Raw genomic sequence first — 14,277 nt, forward strand, 5'->3', positions numbered from 1 at the left:
AAGAGAAGCAGAAGAAGACTTACGCTTCTCTGGCTTAGAAGTGGGGGCTACTGGTGTCCCCGACGGTTGTTGGGGAGGGGGGGGGGGTGCTGCTCCTGAGGTGTGGGGGGGTGTCAGAATAAAGACATAGTTATCAGTGTGGTTGTCCTAATGGCCTTTCTGCACATGCCAAATAAAATGAAAACCCTGTCGTTCCAGGCTGGCCCAGAGTCCATCACTTTGAAGAATGAGGTCCCTACAAAAAATGACTCTCTGGACCACATTCAAAGATTGGTGAAGTGTAACCGGCACTGGGACATCGCCAAGATGATGATAAGCATGAAAAGCTGCAGACGGGCAGCAGAAGTAGTTTTCATCAACAAGGAACCTGAGCATATCTTACTGAGAGACTCTACTTCGCCAAACTTGCCTTTCATATCTTCCACAAAAATAAAGGCTTTGTGGCAGTGAATGTTCCCCAGTCCATTCTAGCAAACATCAGGTAGCGGGGCAAGTTTTTCGACACAAACTTGTTCTCCTCCCATGGTGTAGCCAGGGAAGGGAAGACTGCAGGTTCAAAAGAAGCAGCACTGGCAGGCCTGCAGCCAGGCGACTAGCGCGGGTTTTGGTGTTCTCGTAAAGGTAAGTCATTTTAGATTATAAAAACATATAATTTAGTACTGATTACATGGTAAATAGGTGTATTAGTGTGCCTTTCAAGCATACCATTAAAGATTTCATTTTTCTTTATGTAATACAGCAGAAAACGCGAAAAGATCGTATAGTCGTATTCTCTGTTTACGTTTTGCCGCAGCAAATCTATAGAATTTCATTTAGTTGTTCTTTACTCTCTCCAGCAATTTAACTATAGTGTACCTCTTCACTATTTAATTCACATTTCCAGAAAGTAGAGTAAAGTTGATGTAGTTGTTTCTGAAACTTTGCACTGTTGTTTTTGTTTACACACAGCTGCGTATAGGCCAAATTTGTGGAACTATATTTATCTGTAATTTAACTGACTTATTCTTAATAAACTATTACGTTTATCATGAGTGAAAAGTGCTTGACCTGCCATAGAATTGTTAGGTCGGGGCTTTGGTGTGATGGGTGCTGTAGGTTTTTTTCCATGTGGGTGACTGTAGTGGCATGGGAATAGGGGAAGTAAATGAGATTCATCAGTGGTTTTGTAGGATTTGTAGTAGAGATAGGAAGATACTAGAACAGGACGGAAAAATTGCCGCCCTTCAGGCTGAGTTGAACAAGGTCAGGGAAGATCTTGACAGGTTAAGGAGGGAGAAGGGTTGTGGGAAGTGGCATCAGGCAACAGGAGGATCAGGCCTAGAACTTTGTCTGACAGCTTCGTGGTAAATGTGGAAAAAAAGATTTGACCTGTTGCTTCAGTTAGAAGCTGGTGAGCCTCAAGCAGTTGCAGGTGCAGACAGGGCACAACAAACTTTCAGCAGCAAATTGAAAATTAAAAATGTAGGGAAACCAGTAAAGAGAAAGAAAGTGTTGTTGTTAGGTAGTTCCCATGGAAGAAGTGTTGGCCAACTTTTGCAGGATGAACTAGGATCAGAATACCAGGTCACCAATTTTTTTAAACCTAGTGCTGGTCTGGAGCATGTGACAGAGGATTTAGGATCACTTTGCAAAGATTTCACTAAGGAAGACACCGTGGTTATAGTGGGTGGGGCAGGTAATAGTACTGACAGAGATCCTGGGTACAGTATAGAGTGTGACCTGGCAAAGATTGCATCAGCATCGAAGCATACTAGTGTTGAGTTTGTATCTGTTCTTGGGCGTCATGACCGACCTCATTTGAACTCTTCTGTAAAGAGAGTTAATTTGGAGTTGGAACAGCTGCTTATGTCGGGTGCAGGGCCACACATTGGTGTGGTTCCTGTTGATTCTCTCAATAAGTGGTATTATACTACATATGGCCTTCACCTCAACAGGAAAGGGAAGGGTAAATTGGCTGGGAAAATAGCAGGAAAGTTAAATGGGGGAAGCACTGTCAGGAGTGATAAAATACCAGTGGAGATAGGGTTCAGAAAAGACCCTTTTTTACAGTAGAGAGGACAGAAAGAAACCAAATTTTAAGAGAGGTTAGGACTGAGACAAACCTTCAGTTTGAGAAAGAAACCAAAAAACATAATTCTAGCTTATTACATCAGCATAAACAGCTATTGGTTAAGAATTTTCAACAGTCAGCAGATATTTCAACTCTACCCAATTTTAACTTAGTCAATGTGAAATATCAGCTATCTTTATTGCATCAAAATATTCGAGGGCTGAGAAATAAAATTAATGAATTAATTATCTGCAGAGATGAACTAGTCCTCAAACCCAGCTGACATAATCTGCATTTCTGAACATCATGTGACCACCGGTATAGAACTTTTAAGTGTTACAGGGTTTACGTTAGCATCTCACTTTTGTAGAGCAGAAATGGAGAAAGGACGAGTTGCCACATTCATCAGGAACATTCACAAATTTTGCCTAGAACAGAGCATATGGAAGCATCTGCAACAGAAGTAGAATTTAACAAAAATCCTTCATAATATAAAGTGTATATCGAGCACTTGCAGGTGACTTTAATCTGTTCATAAACCACCTTGGAGCTGTATTGGCCCATTTGACAACAAAAAACAAAGAAATAGTGGTTGCTGGTAATTTCAATGTAAATTTCCTTAAAGACTCTCCCAATAACAACTTACTTGAGTTAGTAGCACTAGCATTCAACTTAATTCCCACTGTAAAGTTCCTCGCTAGGGTAGCCAACTGCTCACAAACAGCCATTGATATCTTTACAGAAAAGTCCAATGAACAACATTATATTGCAAAACCAATAGTCAATGGCCTCTCAGACCATGATATGCAGTTCCTTCTGTTAAATGTTAATACTGATCAGGATATAAAGTCTGTTAAATCTGAGCTCAAGAGGGTAATCAATAAGCCAAAAATTGATTATTTTAGGACACTCCTCAGAGACATTCACTGGACTGATGTTTACAGTGCTCATGGCATGAATGAAAAATATAACACTTTTGCTAATAAAGTGCTTACCTTAGTTGAACACTGTTTTCCCCCAAAACTAACCAAGGTTAGAGCAAAGTCTACAAAGAAGCCATGGATTACTCAAGGAATAGGGGTATCTTGTAAAACAAAAAGAAAACTGTATCTGTCAATCCGTAACATTTCTGATGCTGATGCTATAGCACATTACAAAAAATACTGCAAAATATTAAAAAAGAGTGTAATACGGACATCAAAGCAAATATATTACAAGGAAAAGATAGTCGTATCAGATAACAAAATAAAGACAATATGGGATATAGTGAGCTGGCCAGTGTGGGCGACGGTTCTAGGTGCTAGTCTGGAACCGCATGACTGCTACCATCGCAAGTTCGAATCCTGCCTCGGACATGAATGTGTGTGACGTCCTTAGTTTAGTTCGGTTTAAGTAGTTCTAAGTTCTAGGGGACTGATGATCTCAGCAGTTAAGTCGCATAGTACTCAGAGCCATTTGAACCATTTTTTTGGGATATAGTGAAGGAGGAGACCGGTAGATCCAGACATGAAGAGGGGCAAATAGCATTAAGAGTATATGATACATTGGTGACAGATGTGTGTAGTGTTGCAGAACTTTTTAACAAACATTTTATAACTGTTACTGAAAAGATGGGGTTGTCAGGTTCTGTAGATGCTGCTATGGAATACCTCAGACCAGACATTTCAAGTAACTTCCATAATATGAATTTGACCATCACTACCCCAGCAGAAATAATGTCAATCATAAAATCTTTAAAATCAAAAACACCTAGTGGGTATGATGAAATATCAACAAAGTTAATTAAAGAATGTGATTCTGAGTTAAGTAACATACTAAGCTATCTGTGTAACCAGTCTTTTATCAGTGGAATATTTCCTGAATGGTCGAAATATGCTGAAGTTAAGCCTCTGAGATAAAGAAACAGCAAATTTCCATCCGCCAGCATTCTCAAAAATTTTAGAAAAAGTAATGTAGTCGGCTTATAACCATCTTATCTCAAATGACATACTGTCAAAGTCGCATCTCGGATTTCTAAAGGGTTTTGGTATTGAGAAGGCTATCCATACTTACAGTGAAAATGTACTTAATTCATTAGACAAAAAATTGCAGGCAACTGGTATATTTTGTGATCTGTCAAAGGCATTTGACTTATCCTTTTAAGTAAATTAGAGTATTATGGTGTAACAGGAAATACTGCAAAATGGTTCAAATCTTGTATCTATCTCTGGCAGAAAACAAAGGGTGTTTTTTTTGTTTGCCGATGATACAAACACTGCAATAGTAAATCAATTGTAGTCTTTGAAAGATTGGCTAGTAAAATATTTGTGGACATCAATCACTGGTTCCTAGCCAATTCTTTGTCACTAAACTTTGAAAAAACACACTACATGCAGTTCAGACCTTGTAAGGTGTGTCCCACGAGTATATGCCTAACATATGATTGCAAGCAGATAGAAGAAGCAGACAGTGTTAAATTCTTGGGATTACAGCCTGATGATAAATTCAACTGGGAGGAGCACACCACAGAACTGCTGAAGCATCTTAACAAATCTCTATTTGCAATGCGAATTGTGTCAGACATAGGGGATATAAAAATGAAAAAGCTGGCATACTGTGCTTACTTTCATTCCATAATGTCATATGGGATTATTTTTTTGGATAATTCATCAAGCCAAGCTAAAGTTCTTCGGACTCAAAAACGTACAGTAAGAGTTATATGTGGTGTAAACACAAGAACATCTTGCAGAAGCCTGTGTAGGGAAATAGGGATACTAACTACTGCTTCCCAATATATTTATTCCTTAGTGAAATTTGTCATTAAAAATATATCACCTTTTCAAACCAACAGCTCAATTCATGGAATCAATACTAGAAATAAGAATAATCTTCACAAGGGTTCAAAGTCACTTACTCTTGTACAAAAAGGGTGCATTATTCAGGAACACACTTTTTAATAACTTGCCAGCAGCCGTAAAAAGCTTAACAACTAATGAAATTCAGTTTAAGAGAATCCTAAAGGATTTATTGGTAGTCAACTCCTTCTACTCCATTGATGAATTTCTCAGTAGAACCAACTGATTTTTTGTGTGTGTGTGTGTGTGTGTCTATATATATATATATATATATATATATATATATATATATATATATATATATATATATATATATATATATATATATATACAAGTACAATATACACTACTGGCCATTAAATTTGTTACACCACGAACATGGCGTGCCACAGATGCGAAATTTAACCTACAGGAAGAAGATGCTGTGATATGCAAATCATTAGCTTTTCAGAGCCTTCACACAAGGCTGGCACCAGTGGCGACACCTACAACATGCTGACATGAGGAAAGATTCCAACTGATTTCTCATACACAAACAGCAGTTGACTGGCGTTGCCTGGTGAAATGTTGTTGTGATGCCTCGTGTAAGGAGGAGAAATGCGTACCATCACGTTTCCAACTTTGATAAAGGTCGGATTGTAGCCTATTACGATTGCGGTTTATCATATCGCGACATTGCTGCTCGCGTTGGTCGAGATCCAATGACTGTTAGCAGAATATGGAATCAGTGGATTCAGAAGGGTAATATGGAGCGCCGTGCTGGATCCCAATGGCCTCATATCACTAGCAGTCGAGATGACAGGCATCTTATCGGCATGGCTGTAACAGATAATGCAGCCACGTCTCGATCCCTGAGGCAACAGATGGGAACGTTTGCAAGACAACAACCATCTGCATGAACAGTTCGACGACGTTTGTAGCAGTATGGGCTATAAGCTCAGAGACCATGGCTGCGGTTACCCTTGACGCTGTATCACAGACAGGAGCGCCTGCTATGGTGTACTCAACGACGAACCCGGATGCACGAATGGCAAAACGTCATTTTTTCGGATGAATAGAGGTTCTGTTTACAGCATCATGATGGTCGCATCCATGTTTGGCGACATCGCAGTGAACACACATTGGAAGCGTGTATCCGTCATCCCCATACTGGCGTATCACCCGGCGTGATGGTATGGGGTGCCATTGGTTACACAACTCTGTCACCTCTTGTTCACATTGACGGCACTTTGAACAGTGGATGTTGCATTTCAGATGTTTTACGACCCATGGCTCTACCTTTCATTCAATCCCTGCAAAACCCTACATTTCAGCAGGATAATGTATGACCGCATGTTGCACGTCCTGTACGGGCCTTTCTGGATACAGAAAATGTTCAATTGCTGCCCTGGCCAGCACGTTCTCCAGATCTCTCACCAACTGAAAACGTCTGATCAATGACAGCCGAGCAACTGGCTCGTCACAATACGCCAGTCACTACTCTTGATGAACTGTGGTATCGTGCTGAAGCTGCATGGCAGCTATACCTGTACATGCCATCCAAGCTCTGTGACTCAATGCCCAGGCATATCAAGGCCATTATTACGGCCAGTGGTGGTTGTTCTGGGTACTGATTTCTCAGGATCTATGCACCCAAATTGCGTGAAAATGTAATCACCTGTCAGTTCTAGTATATCAAATTTGTCCAATGAATACCGGTTTATCATCTGCATCTCTTCTTGGTGTAGCAATTTTAATGGCCAGTATTGCAACTTCTACACAATTTCAGTGCAGGAATGTGTTCATTGTAAATAAGTATTATAGTAGTTCCATTACATTTTTATTACCTTATAAATAAAAAAAAACTTTTTTTAATTTTAAATTCAGTGCATTAGTGTTTGTAAAATGATTCTTTCATATAGTGATCATTAAAAAAAAATGACTATCATTCCACTTGGGACCTGTGGAATGGTACATTACCTTATTTGTTTGAGTTGCAAATATTTGTCATGTATTATTGTTTTTCTGACATGTTCTACACCCTGGAGGACCTCCTGACTACGGATCAATTGGAATGAAAGTAAATCTTATCTTATCTAATCTAATCTAGAGCTTCAAGCTTCTGCCTGCAGCTAGTTTTTTGCTGATTGATATGGGGTAGCTACGCTAGCTTTTTATCAAAGAGAAGTAAAAAAACAAAAATAAAATAAATAAATTCCTGCACTGGGTACCACAGTAGAGTTCTGGGTCAGGACATACTGTGGTAGGACAAAAGAAATGTGCGACTCACTTTTTCACAATAGAGAATTGGAAACCACAGTAAATGGTCCAAGCAGGGTTATTTGGTAACCGTGATAGCGTTACGGAGATGTTTAATAAACTCAAGTGGCAGAGTCTGCAAGAGAGGCACTCTGCATCGCGGTGTAGCTTGCTCGCCAGGTTTCGAGAGGGTGCGTTTCTGGATGAGGTATTGAATATATTGCTTCCCCCTACTTATACCTCCCGAGGAGATCACGAATGTAAAATTAGAGAGATTAGAGCGCGCACGGAGGCTTTCAGACAGTCGTTCTTCCCGCGAACCATACGCAACTGGAACAGGAAAGTGAGGTAATGACAGTGGCACGTAAAGTGCCCTCCGCCACACACCGTTGGGGGGCTTGCGGAGTATAAATGTAGATGTAGGCATTTTGAATAGTGCCTTGGAGCTGGTGTGCAGTAAAGGCTCCTTAGTCAGAGCTACATCAAATGCAAAAATCTTTATGTAGCAGATTACATACCTGAAAATAATTACAAACCTCTTAAAATAAATCAAATATTTAAAGTAAAATTGTTTAATGTCATATGTATGCACTGTGAATAGTTAATAGGTGGCTATATTCAAATAAGTATTATGCAAAATGGTTAATTCCCCGTATGACCAGATGAAGAATGACCTTTCTACATATAATGTTGCTACTTCATCTTCTCCTAGAATTCGATGATGAAGAATTAGTCTAGTGAACTATTCATATCTGATGCACAGTTAATAAGCTGCATACACATCATTCATAAAACTAATCAAGATTACCCTATTATGTAATACAGTTTTTGTCCTCCCCCTTCCTTCACAGTTTTAGAAATCAATCTGTTACCACAACCTTTATTTCAATTTAAATTCGTTGGCTCCAGCAACTCGCAATCAAATTGTGACCTTCCAACCTAAACTAGACCAGATCTGTCAGTTACCAAAAACCACAATTTTTAGTGGGGACTCCCAATTCAAACTAACCAAATGCAATATTAGCAAAAAGTAATACTTTTAGGTCACTCCAAAGATGTCACAGAGGAACGTGCACCTGGCCACATTTCGGAAGGTACTCAACAGGTGTAGGTGTTGATTATTCTGCTGCAAGTTGAATAGAGAGCAGTGAGAAAAAAGTAACAGTTGTATCAGAAAGGGTCACCCAATTTCGCAAAACAATCTTCTACAAGAATGAAACAAAAAGTTTACGTCAATCTCAAGGCGCCAAGTCCGATGGTTATTGGTACGATCTACAAGGTGCACCTTGCTCACTTGCACATTCATTATACAGTTGTGAAATTCCAATTTCAAGAAGATGGAGAACCACCACACTGGCAACTGCATTTCCAAACAATGATCTCCTCACAAAGATGGATCTGCCAAAATGTGCGTACAAATCTCACATCCCATTACTGTCTTCCAATATGACCTGATCTCATGGTATGTGATTCTCTTTGTGGGATTTTGTCAAGGACTCTGCCTCAGAATTGTGAGACGGCATAGCAACAGCAGTGAGTGTAGCACTGCTCAAAAAAGTAAATGAAAACTCTGATCCAAAGCATGATTGTAAAAAGTACCCAAAGATTCCATAATGTATGTCAGAGATACCCTTGTGAAATCATATGGTTCTCTCTTAAAAAAATAAATAAACACACTAAGTCCTATGCACAAGTAAAAATTTAACCCATGTTTCCATCTCCATTGATGTAGAAGACATAGTCCTGTGAGATCTGATGAATCTTTTTGAAAATCCCTCTACTTTATGGAAAGATTACATTAGATTAGATTAGTACTTGTGCCATAGATCATGAATTTCTGATCCAAAGTTAGATTTAACCTTGATCATCCTTTCTCTTAGTGTTGTAGCCATGTACACTGCTATTACTTTTGAATTCGTTCCGATTGTTAATAACAAATTTCATAAGTGTATACAAAGATGATGTGACTTACCAAATGAAAGTGCTGGCAGGTCGACAGACACACAAACAAACAAACACAAACATACACACAGAATTCAAGCTTTCGCAACAAACTGTTGCCTCATCAGGAAAGAGGGAAGGAGAGGAAAGACGAAAGGATGTGGGTTTTAAGGGGGAGGGTAAGGAGTCATTCCAATCCCGGGAGCGGAAAGACTTACCTTAGGGGGGAAAAAGGACAGGTATACACTCGCACACACACACACATATCCATCCACACATATACCGACACACACACACAGATATATGTCTGCTTGTGTCTGTATATGTGTGGATGGATATGTGTGTGTGTGCGCGCGAGTGTATACCCGTCCTTTTTTCCCCCTAAGGTAAGTCTTTCCGCTCCCAGGATTGGAATGACTCCTTACCCTCTCCCTTAAAACCCACATCCTTTCGTCTTTCTCTCTCCTTCCCTATTTCCTGATGAGGCAACAGTTTGTTGCGAAAGCTTAAATTCTGTGTGTATGTTTGTGTGTCTGTCGACCTGCCAGCACTTTCATTTGGTAAGTCACATCATCTTTATATATATATATATATATATTTTTTTTTTTTTTTTGAGACTACAGTGAAGATCCCTAGCTCTTTAAATAAGTGTCTTCAGGATGATCTTGGATGAGCTCCAGCAATTATTCTGATTACACGCTTTTGTGCAATGAACACTCTTTTACTCAATGATGAGTTACCCCAGAATATGATGCCATATGAAAGCAGAGAATGAAAATAGGTGTGGTAAGCTAATTTACTGAGACGTGTATCGCCAAAATTTGCAATGACCCTAATAGCATAATTAGCTGAACTCAAATGTTTCAGCATATCTTCAGTGTGTTTTTTTTCCAGTTCAACCCCTCATCAATGCATACACCTAGAAATTTTGAATATTCTACCTTAGCTACTGGTTTCTAATCGAGGTCTATATTTATTAATGGTGTCATTCCATTTACTGTGTGGAAGTGTATATACTGTGTTTTGTCAAAGTGTAATGGGAGCCCATTTGCAGAGAACCTCTTAATGATTTTCTGAACACATCATTTACGATTTCACCAGTTAATTCTTGTCTGTTGGGTGTGATAGCTATACTTGTATCATCGGCAAAAAGTACCAGCTTTGCATCTTCGTGAATATAGAATGGCAAGTCATTAATATATATTAAGATCAGCACAGGACCCAAGACCGAACCTTGCGGCACCCCATTCTTGATTGTTCCCCAGTTTGAGAAATCACCAGTTTTTTGCATATTATGTGAACTGCTTATTTCAACTTTCTGCACTCTTCCAATTAGGTATGATTTAAACTATTTGTGTACTGTCCCATTCATACCATAGTACTTGAGCTTGTCTAGAAGTATTCCATGATTTCTACAATCAAAAGCCTTTGAGAGATCACAATAAGTCCCAACAGGTGACTTCCAGTTACTCGGAAGAGTGGAAGAATATATATCATTTTTGGTTGAAAACCTTTCTGGAAACCAAAATGACATTTTGTTAAAACTTTATTTTTACACAGGTGTGAAGCTACTGTACAATACATTACTTTTTCAAGAAGTTTGGATAAGGCACTCAGAAGAGAGATTGGGCGGTAGTTGTTGACATCAGACATGGGTAACATAGCTGCTTCTTTGCACACAACAGCACAAATTCTTTGCAATGGCTAATCTGTTTAGGAGCTATAGTAACTGAGGAAGTTATTCAATCTGCTAATTTTTGGATTTAAAGAAAGTTGGACTTTTTTGTACATATATTTAAAACTTCGGTTTGTGCATTTACAACACATATTAAAATGTAATATGGGCATGAGACTACTACTACTACTACTGATAATATCACTGCTCAGAGCTGCTGACGCATTCCATCCCTGGGCATAAGGTGCACTCATAAAATTCCAATACATGTAAAGTTCCACACCATAACAAGGCTCACAGTTATTCCCTCATCATCACATTTGTTGGTTTCACCAATTCACTGCCAACCATCACTTTCTATCTTAACTTAGCTATAACTATATACAGATCAATGTCACCACAAACTTAGCTATAACTATGTACAGATCAATGTCACCACAATCTGTATTCCAAAACAATTATATACAATGAAAATGAACATTGTCACTATTCTGTTCTATCTCTGTTTCCAAATATACATCACATTACATATCACACATCAAAACTGAAATACTGTTGCAGCAGGTTCAACCCATCTACAGGGAGGGTGTCTAAGAATTTTTGCATCTGGCAAACTAATGACTAAACACGATAATCTTTTACCACTGATGTCTGTTTCACAAAGTCTTGTAAAGATATAAGCAGATCTAGGTGACAATTATCTTTCCATGGCAAGTATTTTACTTTTAGCATTAGGCCTACCTAAAAAGTTTAATGTGGAGACAACATTATTATTGATATTAATAGGCCTATTGCAGTCAGTCAGATTTCTACCAGCTTTCAAGATACTTTGACCCAGATTTCAAACTGCAACTGCATTAACATTATTATTCATTACAAATCCTACACCTTCAGACCAGGTGGGAGCAGATCAGTAGTAATTACTGTTTCACATAAACTTAAGTATAGTTCAGTGTCTTAGTTCATTCAGCAATTAAAACACTAAACGGCTTCAGTACTATTACAATGGATCCTAAGGCACTTTTTTCATTAGAAAAAGCTATACGAACAAAAGACTTATGGAAGTGTCCGTGAAGAGATCAACTGATGTAAACAGCTACAGGATTTTAGTAGGCAGTGTCACCCCCTCCCCACCCTAAAATGCTGATGTTGTGAAATGTGCATTTGAGGTGTGGCTAGAGATCTTGGTTAGGTTGGAAGATAATAATATGGTTGCGAGTTGGAAAAGCAGATTAACTTCAGTAACAGGATCATTTAAGAATACTTCAAGGTCAATGTTCCACATTTAACCCGTCTTTCATTTACAAATAACTAAAATTGTGAGGCATATTCAGAAAAAGTTGTATAGGCTAACTATTTACATCCCTGGAAAGAACAACAGCCTGATGAACAGTACAAAACTACCTTCAATATAAATCTTCAAGGTAATTCTGGTGGAATGCAGATCTGAAGCCCAAACAGATGGAAGTAATTTTTTGACATTATTTGTCAAGCTGACATTCAACGCCCGTAATATCATCTCTCTACACGATAAAAAAATAATAATAATAAAAAATACACCAACAGGGCAGACAACAAACTGTAACTGTTTGGGCAAGATAATCCAAGTTTCTAAATCTGTAGCTGGAATCACGGTGTCAGCAAATTGTACAATGTGTGAAGAGAAAAATCTTGGATAGCATAACCATTTCTTCAGTGCACTCATTTCATATTCAGTCATTCTACTTCAAGCATCTGAAAGTACATGCACTGCATGATCGATACCATTGAGTACTTACACAAACACTAAAAAACTTAGGTACTGAATTTTAATAGACAACAATAGTAAAAATTAAAGAAAGACGCCAGTCGCAGTGGTAACACATTTTCATACTTATATTTGGAGAGTCTGACCCTGGTAGTAAATCGTGGGCAACATATAAGATATGGACATGGTTAACGGAATAAACTGAATCTTTGAATAACACCTTTTTAAATAATAGATCATTTTAGGCATTTCTTGAATGCTGCACACGACGAACTGATAGAGTAGTATTGCAATGGTACCTTGTTCACGCAAATCACGGTACATTTGTCAAATTAAAAACAATGCTACTGTGCACGGATATCAGATTTGTAAATGTATTGTAAATGTTTTGGTTGCGGTAACACCACATCAACAATAACTCTGGTAATCTAAAACAGAGTGAAATACAATCTAATACGACAGAAATTATACTAATATGCATGTCAGTTCGGCAAACAATGTCAAAAATTTACCTACAAATCAATAATAAAAATATGAAGATGTAAATAATGACTTAAAACATTCGATTGTCGATGAGATAATGGGGAAGGTAAAAATTGTAAAGGAGTAAAAACAGTAAGCAGGGGCAAATGGATAGTCATGCTGAGATGATGAGGCATGCATAGGGTAGACTAACGTTGAGAGAGCTCTATCAAACCTGTATTTGGATTACAATGTTCGACTGCAACTACGTAGGTAGCACGTAAGGTATATTAAAAAGCGTGTGATAGTATCATCTGAAACAATTTACCTTCCCCCTCCGGTTTCAGTTCCGGCGAGTCGTCAAAATGGCTAGTATTCTCCATATTCACAACAATGTAAACTGAGACAGTAGTTTTACTCTCGAACAGAGCTACCTCATGTCATTTGCTATGGCTGTGATGCCTCAAGCAACTCAGCAAACACAGGTTTCCGATAAAAACAACGCATCGTAACACTTGAACAACAACATTCTTTCGCACCGCCACACCTGCAGCAGACGCAAACTAAACTTTATTGCTTGTTTCCGTCTCGACAGCAAATCAGATGTCAGTTGGGGACAGAGATTTTCGTATGAAGATATACCTCCACATTTTAGTGCGTCCAACTTTCACATGCCTCTTGCACAACCTAGTACAATAAGTTCTTTGACCTAGAAACATCCCCGACAAGTTCACTTCCTCAGTCCCTCATGTTTCACTAACTTTCACAAATAGCATGCGCAAGTCGCAGGAAACTTTCTTGGGTCTTGCTGCAAGTGTTTCACAGTTGATGGAAGTTTTTCTCAACTTGCAAACATTTTATGCGTCCAATACCGGTACGAAAATGTCGACGTTGTGGAGAAAGGCACAAAGACAGATGGGTCAAAACAAATGTACCATTTTAACACCTAGAAACGAATTTACCTATTACTTTTGTTTCACAAGAAGGGGGTGTAAGCATATACACAATAGATTTATAATGAGAGTAACAAATGCTGTTTGCAAAAATCGAAGAGTAATTGAAGGGCGATCTCTTGGCGATGTAGCGTGCCACATTTTTGTATCCTGTCTCGAATATTTGATTCTAGGTCATCAATAAAGTCGTGTTCACACAAGCCACTAACGTGACGCCACCGCTTGTGGCTTTCTATAGTGGCATCGTGAGTTACCGTTAACACTGGACGCCACAAATTCTACATACAGTAGCTGCACAGGTTTCAGTATCGCAGCAGTTGAAATCATATGTTATAGTGCAGGTTATGGCATTAGAGCTGTGAAAAGAGTTAAATGCA

At 38.7% G+C, this 14,277-nt stretch overlaps 1 protein-coding gene across 2 annotated transcripts in view; it reads right to left on the reverse strand.

Annotated features, from left to right (window-relative positions):
• LOC126241509 (rab GTPase-binding effector protein 1) overlaps positions 1 to 13,578 on the reverse strand; it is a 204,743-nt gene extending 191,165 nt beyond the window's left edge. For both annotated transcript variants that reach the window (XM_049948012.1, XM_049948011.1), the window contains exon 1: positions 13,276 to 13,578. In XM_049948012.1, the coding sequence (XP_049803969.1) occupies positions 13,276 to 13,330 (55 nt within the window). In that variant the 5' untranslated portion in view covers positions 13,331 to 13,578. The remainder of the gene's footprint in view (positions 1 to 13,275) is intronic.
• Positions 13,579 to 14,277: the final 699 nt, after the last annotated feature.

This window comes from Schistocerca nitens, chromosome 1 (genome assembly GCF_023898315.1).
Source record: "Schistocerca nitens isolate TAMUIC-IGC-003100 chromosome 1, iqSchNite1.1, whole genome shotgun sequence".
Lineage (NCBI taxonomy): Eukaryota > Metazoa > Arthropoda > Insecta > Orthoptera > Acrididae > Schistocerca > Schistocerca nitens.